Source organism: Aureobasidium melanogenum, assembly GCF_000721775.1.
Source record: "Aureobasidium melanogenum CBS 110374 unplaced genomic scaffold scaffold_44, whole genome shotgun sequence".
NCBI lineage: Eukaryota > Fungi > Ascomycota > Dothideomycetes > Dothideales > Saccotheciaceae > Aureobasidium > Aureobasidium melanogenum.
In genome coordinates, this window is record NW_024470096.1 from 57,677 (window position 1) to 65,664 (window position 7,988).

Genomic DNA, 7,988 nt, shown 5'->3' on the forward strand with positions numbered 1-7,988 from the left:
GCTCAGCAGAAGATTACGTATCTTCTCTAGCAGTCCTTGAAGTTGCCTGGGTATTCCTAAGTGATTTATCGATAGTGTCTGAAGCAGCCCTAGCTCGTTTTGAAGCTCTCGACACAGATGCAGAATATACAATCCTCGATCACATGCGACAGGTGCTTCAACGAATCTTACGCGGAATGGTCTTATGCTTTTTGCACTGAGTTCCTCGCCATCAGACTCTACATTGCAGCAGCTATTGGGGACTTGTTCGCGTGCTGGCATCTGAACCGCGATACTCATCACGAGATGACCCTTTGAGTTCCAGATGTCGAGCCGAAGTTTGGCGTTTCGATGATTGGCAAGAGGATTCGGGCGATGACATTGACCTTTTGTAGAAGACAGATCACTCCAAGAGATGAGAGACTCTGGCTGAGTAGAGTGGCCTGGATGTGTCAGCCATACCTCTTGAGCTGTCTTTATCGCCGCAATCGATTAGTCTGAGCATTCTTTGGCGATACCCACCATCGTATCACCATGCATATCCCCTGGTCTGGAGGCGCTAGCAGTCGACGTGTCTAATTCGTGTACAGATCTATCTATAGTTCAACATGGTATAGTAGCTTGCTGCGTGTCTTCAGGACTGGAATTGCCTCTGCCCTGCTGTGCAGAACGAGCGATTATCTCATCTTCCATCATGTGGCCAGGATCGGAGCACTCCCTCTACATACTACCTGGGATTCCTGGCTCTTGTCAGGCATAAGCCTCGCAACACAAGATCGCAAAGATAGGTGTACAATCTTTGTATCGTGACTGTATCATGACGATATTGTTTCACGATCTGGCCACATACTTAATGGCTACTCAGTCAAAACTACCAACTCGGGCGGATGTGCCGTCCACATGGTTTGGTATGAATCTACAGCTGTAAGCTCAAACTCAGGCACTTTTACAATCAGAACCTCATTTGACAAACGCTCACACTATATTTGTCTCTAGACTAAGCCCTTGCCACAGGAGTGACAGTCGTCATTGACGGGAGCTCGATCTAACATATACGCGCAGATACAATCGTCGTGCGACATTACACAACTGCATTGTCAAGCTCGAAGCGGTACGATACTGCCTCCATTATATAAGACTTTTTTGACTAGGCCAGCAGAAGTGGCTGATGTGTGGCAAAGTCAGAGGTGATGTCACGACAGTGATCACCGCCATGCATCATCTGGGATTATCCATACATGATGATTTCCTACCAATCATCCAACATCCGACCTTGAAACGAGTGACTAAGTTGATCTCTATGCTTGGATAGCCTATAAAAGCCTGCCCACGGACTCGCAAACAACTCAGCCCGGCTTCATCTGCCTTATGATCTTGAAGACGATTTTAGCTATCTCCACCTCCGCTGCAAGCGTTGCTCTGGCCTTTCCATCCACCTCACATTACACAACAAATGCTACCGACTCCCCACCTGGGTACCGAGTAACGTTCTCGCACAACTGTCCGGCAACGTCGAAGGTGTTCCCACACTTCATAGTCACTAACGGCAGCGCTTGCGCAACGCAGAATGTCTTCGACCAGCCAAGCTCCCAGGGTGAAGTGCGTGAATATATGCTGAAGTCCGGTCCAGAAGGTCAATCCACTTGAGCTTTTTGGATCTATGATCAAGCCAATAGCACTGGACCCAGGGCTCGAAGTTTGGTTGAGGCCACCTGCGAACTGAACTCTAGCAGATGCAATATGGACATCAGTAACATTGAAGCGGCGAGCAATGGGTTTGAGGTGACAATGGACGCGGAGACCTGTTCTACCATCGGACCGGCAACAAACGTCAGCCCGAACTGTGCCCCTTTGAGCTGTCGTGTTCCTTCAGGTTGGCAGTGTCCCATCCCGAACCGCTTCGATCAAGGTTCCGGCAAAAATTATCCTCTCGCGTACCTTGATCCTCTCCAGAGCTGCGTTTCCAATTGCACTCTATACGGCTCAGATGAGGCTTGCTGCAGGAACGTGAACAGCACAGAACAGACCTGTACAAACCAGAATCCAGCTCTACGAGACATGTGTGAAGATGCGTACTCCTACGCGTATGACGATAAACGAGCAGCGTTTGTGTATCAGCTCACATTCGACGGAGATACTGCGATCAACATCATAGCATGTCCTTGATGTCGACGAGTCGAAGAGTTTCGTCATCAGACTGCATCGGAAGTATGCATGCGTTCACCACTGTTTTGTGTATGCGACTACTATTTACTCTCAGGTCGCTTTGTAGAGGCAAAAAAATGCCAGTTCGAGAGTAGCGTTATGACTACAGCACGAAACAATGGGTTTGTAGTATATGTTAAATACCGACTTACCATTCCCGAGGGTCTCCGCACCCAGAGAAGTGTCCTGACAGGCACCTTGTTTTACGGAAAAAGTACTGAAGACCGGTAGCTCGTGCTGAAAAATTGCAAGCCATACCCATGAGGGCTCTGAATTTTGTGGTATGCCACTTACAGAGAACCCACAGGCACACTTTGTTCATGAAGATGTAATGATTCGAGACTCCATCAATGAGCCATGGACTGAGTTCAGTACCACAAAACAGAACATATGATTGAGTTTTGGATTAGGAACAAGTGGCACATTAGCTAAACCCGCGTCACTGAGTCAAGACTGTCTGACGACGCACACGCTTTTGGTCTACAGAATCTTCGGATAATACAGTTTGGCTCACCAACGCCGTTTTGAACATCAATGTAATCCATCAATTCGTCATCAGGCGATCCTGGAAAATATAATGCTCGAGAGGGTTGTGCTTGATCATGGTGAGCGGAAGACGGTTAATCCACTCTGTTGACACCGAACCATCATATCTCCTGACACCTTAGATGTAGCGCGACTCTATTTAGGCGGCGGACGTTTTGGCATGCTCAGAGCGATAGTGAAGCCTCTCGTGTAAGAACTCTGGACCTCAGTCTCTACCAAACAAGCAAGAAAGCCTCTATCATATGCAGGATCCATTCTTTCGAGTACCTTGAGAATCTTCGACCGCTTTGAAATATGTTTGTTGGTATCTACAGTTGATTTGTCACGGCTACTGGTTTTGAGATATGTATTTGCTTTCGTGCATGTGCTCTTAAGATGTTGATGGATGTTTCGTTTTTGCATACTTGGTAGTGCCACGAGGAAGTTAATGACAGAGGCATAGCAAGAGAGCGTTGTAAGGCGCCTGGAGGGTGACATAGGTCATTGGATCGTTCGATCACATGAGCTTCTGTGTCAAGATACCAGCGCCGAACATAGCCCCTACCGTCAACAGACTTGAGAAAGACATAGCGCTTAGTCCAGACAGCCCGTGTCCAGAAGTACAACCTCCACCCAACCTAGCGCCAAATGTCATGACAACACCTCCTACAAAAGCTTGCCAGGATGGAATAGCCGCATCCGACGTAACGCTGATCGCAGCAGGTACGTTCTGCAACAAGACCGCGCTGCCCATAATAATTCCGATGGAGAAAATAATCGAATTCGTCAACCAGCCCTGTTTCTCCAGGCGCCCAGTGAAGGCCTGGAGTACGTTCTGGCTTAAGTCTTCGTACGCTGTCGATACACCAAGGGGCTTGTGCATAAGCAGCAAAGAGAGTGCCTGTACAGATCCGATGAGCAGACCGCCCATTACCGGTGAGACAAGACTGCTTCCGAATTTGGCCCTCGTCAACGATAGGACTCCCACGATTCCTAGCCCGAAGATCGAGTATAATGCCGCTTCCGAAGCCCGAAACACTTCAGAGATGGTCTTCTTGCAAGGTGCTTGCTTAGTATCTTTATGTGGATGTGCTTTGAGTTCCATCCAGTCTCGAGTCCTGACGTAGACGACTGCGCCTAGAATCGCGCCAAGAGCAGTGGCATCTGCGGACGGTATTCTCTGAGCGAGCTGCACAAGGACTGTGCCGGGACACGCGCCTGATAGGGCCATCCCGATACCGACCAAGGCGCCACCAGCGATATTTGCGTCGTATGGTGTCCACACGCTGACCTTAGCGTTCGCTCTGACGGGTCGTTGATTCATGTTTAGCTTTTCGAGGATGAGCATGACCATCCTAAGATAAGAAGGAGTTAGTGAAAGCGTTCACTCAACCTAGCGACGTACTGGTCTCACTCACGCGCTTGATCCCATAGCAGTTGCAAACACATGGAACATGTGGAAGTCAGTCAACCGGAATTGATCAACGATCACTGAGGGCATGTACACGCCAGATGCTGCGAGCGCAGCACCAAAAGTAATGCCAGTGGCAAGAGTGGCCGTGGACTCAGATAGCATGATATCAATGTATGTTCGATTGATATTTTTGCTGGTTAGGGATTCTGGATTGCAACTGTCTTCCTAACTGCTTAGATTGGTCTTCAAGGCAGTGCAAGGTTTGAAAAATCGATTCCTAGTTGTCCAAGACACTAGACGGGGATACGATCTGGTGAAAGATATAAAAGGTAGAGGAAGGCGTGCGCATTAGTAAGCCGTGGGGTGCTGTTGCAGAGTCCCCGAAGCCAAACAATCATGGTAAGTCATACTGTTCGCCGACTTCATCGGCGACTCTAGATCGCCTGTTCCCCCGGCCAAGCGCAACGGCATGTCTCGGCTAACGATCTCGGGCAAAGCCGTAGGTCACGGAATTTGTACTTATAAAGAGTGTCAAGCATATCTACCTATATACTTAGGCAACTTATAAGGGATAGGTAAGTCGCTAGTAAGCACTTAATGCTCTAGCATAGATTAGTTAGTTAGTAAGCACTCTAGTGCTTAGAGTTTATAAGCACTAGTGCCTACTTACTTATTAGTAGGTATTACGATCCTGCTAATGACAGGGTCGCGTAACCTACTCTATTGTTCTCCGCACCTTGGCAAGATAAAGCACTCTATATAAACACGCCATCTACTCTACTCTACTCTCCTGCTCTGCTCTATAGAGCACGACAGAGCATATAGAGCAACATGCATACACTTATTATCTACTAAGTATATAGGTAGGCAGGAACTTAGTAGGAGGTCCTACGTTTAACTTAAATAGTTATTCTAACAGTCCCTTTAGTTTATACTACATATTATACTATTTGCTTTACTTGCTTAACACTCCTCTTTACGAGTACAAATCCCGTAACTAGTTATTCTCCCTAGAATAGTTGGCCATATAATAGTAGGATCCTCCTATAGGGTACGTACCACCCTATTAGTAGGCGCCTCCTACCGCATATATAACCCTAACTACTAATACGTAGGATTGTAATGGCTCCTTCTCTAATAGTAAATCGTTCCTATAGCTATAGAGTGGTTTATACTTATATCAAAACGTCTTAAAATCTGAAGATTATCATAGCCACTAGATTATGGTTTATAACACTATTATATGCTCAAATATTCTGATGTGGATATTGCTAAGCTAAACGAGTAACAAATGTAGTAGCCGAACAAGATTATCTGTATTGTTGCAGGCAAGGTAAGGCGTTATATGTTTCGCGGGGACATCTCTCCATTGCGCTGTTCGCCGACCTCGAGGTCACTTACAGCTTCGTACTTCTCGGGATTACTCGATTGACCTCTCTTATTGTCAACAGTTAACTCCTTTCCATCCATGTTACTGTAGCCACGCTGAACTTCAATTCCCTCCCAACGATATATACAATTGCCGTCAATTTCGAGTTCTGCTGCGGGCAGGATCCCTGACCATCAAGTACCCCTTTCCAGGTAATCACAAGGCGCACTGCAGCTACTTGTCCGTACTTACTTTGTGAGCCAGATTTGATTTTCCGGCGTACAAGAACATTTCAGTATCATTGTCAAGTTCAGGATCACAAAACACGGTCCTTTATTTGCTCGGCCCACTTGTCCATAATGCCGTTTTTCTCTCGCATCAAAGGCTCTGTCCTTCATAACACGGGTAGCACTGCTCGCGACCACCTCGCCTCGGAACGCACCTTTTTGTCTTGGATGCGCACCGGCCTAGGTTTCCTTGCCCTGGGTATTGGTGTCGAACGCTTCAATCAGCTGTATCTGGCCGGACTTCTACGCACACCCAAGTAGAGAGAAGGGAAGTCTAAGTTAGAGAGAGAACGATCGGGAGGAAGACCAGATGAATTGGTCAAGATATTGTTAGGCAGCGGGCTGGGCAGCATCTTGTACGGAACCTCCAGATACTTTTCCAACATGTCGTATCTGCAGAAAGGATTGTTTAAGCCTTCCTACTATGGAGCTGCAGTACTTGCGGGAGGTATCACAGGAATCGCTAGCGTGGCTTATTGGAGAATGGCCAAGGACAGGATTGAGAATGACGACAGCAAGTGTTGAGACGTGCTCCGCAACCCTCAAGACAGTCCAGGTATCAATTGCGGGGCGCAGTGGTGTCACATGCTACAGATAGACAAGACAGGCAGACCTGTCAAATACGATCATTCCTTACCTTGTTGGTTGTTGACTAGTTGATAAAAAAGAAGAAAGACAGAGAGGAAAGCTGTCAGCTGCGCTATCTTCTTGTTGCGAACCTGGGGTGCATGCCCGTTCATGTCGGCGAAATCACACCAATGATCCCGGTGGGACCATCGCCGACAAACACATGACACGGAGGAAACCCATATACACGCGGCTAGGGTGTTCTTATCGATCTTTGCAATTATTCATAGCTACAGCTCAATACCAGATGTATTCTTCTCACAGTTCCTTCAAAACCACAATCCAAAGAATGCAACGTTCGCTGTCAGCACACTGGAAGCAAGCGCCTTCATGTTTCCCTCACACAAGGCCGGCTGGTGGTTTTCACGACTTGCGCCCAATGTCAATGCACCATTTCTTCCGTAACGCCCGAAGCTGCTCCTTCCATCCAAGGCCCGCTTCATCGTCGTGCCACGGACAGGGATCGGACAGCATCCCCCTCATCGTTCATACAGAGATCATGACCCCAACTGTCACGATTGACAGTGCTCACGATCCCAACACAGGAACATGGCAGTATATTGTTACCGATCCTTACTCGATGAGTGGCATCATCATTGATCCAGTTTTGGACTTTGACGAGACCACATGTACTGTCAGCACAAGCACAGCCGATCGCCTGCTGTCACTTGTCCGCGCAAAAGGCTATCACATTTCGCGCATACTCGAAACCCACACTCACACAGATCACTTCAGCGCTTCTTCGTACATCCAGGCTACTCTAGAGCGAGATCAGGGTCATAGACCTTTGACCTGTATTGGCAAGCGGTCCCGACAAGTCCGACAAATGATGTACGAAGAGTGCGGCTTTCTGCCTGATGTGCTCGCGTGTGAATTCGATGAGTTCCTTGACGACGATGGAAGCTTCGATATTGGCTGTCTTCAAGCGACTGTCCTCCACCTTCCTGGCCACACTCTAGATCATGTAGGCTACATGATTGAAGGTAATTACCATTCCCTAGTCCTGATTCGAATGCTGCACATGCTAGAGGCGGCTGACCCATCCTTCGCAGACAACGTCTTTTGCGGCGACGTCCTTCTCAATGCTGACCTGAGAATGTCCTCCTGCGATTATCCAAGTGGCAATGTCAATGAACTCTACAGTTCTACACGCAGACTACTCGGCTTGCCAAATCATTATAGACTCTGGATAGGGCATGACCATACCACACCTACACGCCAATGTCCCATGCCATACCTGAGCGTGGGGGAGCAAAAGCAGCGCCATTGCCATCTTTTCAACGGTACCCCGAAGCCGGTCTTCCAGATCCCTAAAGATCAGCATGCTGCTGCATCACAAAGCAGGACTGTTGCACGTTGCTAAGATATTGCATAAGCATGAGTAGACTTCTGTACCGGCATGTGGATCGCAGGACGATATACCCACGCTGATTCACGATTCCATTTTGATTTTCCTTTCTTCTTTTTCCTTTCATCCTCTTCCTGTCCTTTTCTTTTCTTTTCTTTTCTTTTCTTTTCTTTTCTTTTCTTTTCTTTTCTTTTCTTTTCTTTTCTTTTCTTTTCTTTTCTTTTCTTTTCTTTT

General features: G+C 47.5%; 3 protein-coding genes across 3 annotated transcripts in view; 2 read left to right on the plus strand and 1 right to left on the minus strand.

Annotated features, from left to right (window-relative positions):
• Nucleotides 1-3,226: 3,226 nt before the first annotated feature.
• Nucleotides 3,227-4,285, minus strand: M437DRAFT_60787 (uncharacterized protein; the record flags this gene model as incomplete). Its single annotated transcript, XM_041023812.1, has 2 exons — nt 3,227-4,064; nt 4,128-4,285. The coding sequence occupies 2 exons, from the start codon at nt 4,283-4,285 to the stop codon at nt 3,227-3,229; spliced, it is 996 nt and encodes a 331-aa protein (XP_040874891.1).
• A 1,566-nt stretch (nt 4,286-5,851) lies between these two features.
• M437DRAFT_60769 (uncharacterized protein) lies at nt 5,852-6,304 on the plus strand (the record flags this gene model as incomplete). Its single annotated transcript, XM_041023809.1, has 2 exons — nt 5,852-6,036; nt 6,067-6,304. The coding sequence occupies 2 exons, from the start codon at nt 5,852-5,854 to the stop codon at nt 6,302-6,304; spliced, it is 423 nt and encodes a 140-aa protein (XP_040874892.1).
• A 601-nt stretch (nt 6,305-6,905) lies between these two features.
• Nucleotides 6,906-7,988, plus strand: part of M437DRAFT_60775 (Metallo-hydrolase/oxidoreductase) — a gene marked incomplete at both ends in the record, with an annotated part of 2,836 nt that continues 1,753 nt past the window's right edge. Inside the window, one exon of the mRNA XM_041023810.1 lies at nt 6,906-7,323. Within this exon, the coding sequence (XP_040874893.1) occupies nt 6,906-7,323 (418 nt within the window). The remainder of the gene's footprint in view (nt 7,324-7,988) is intronic.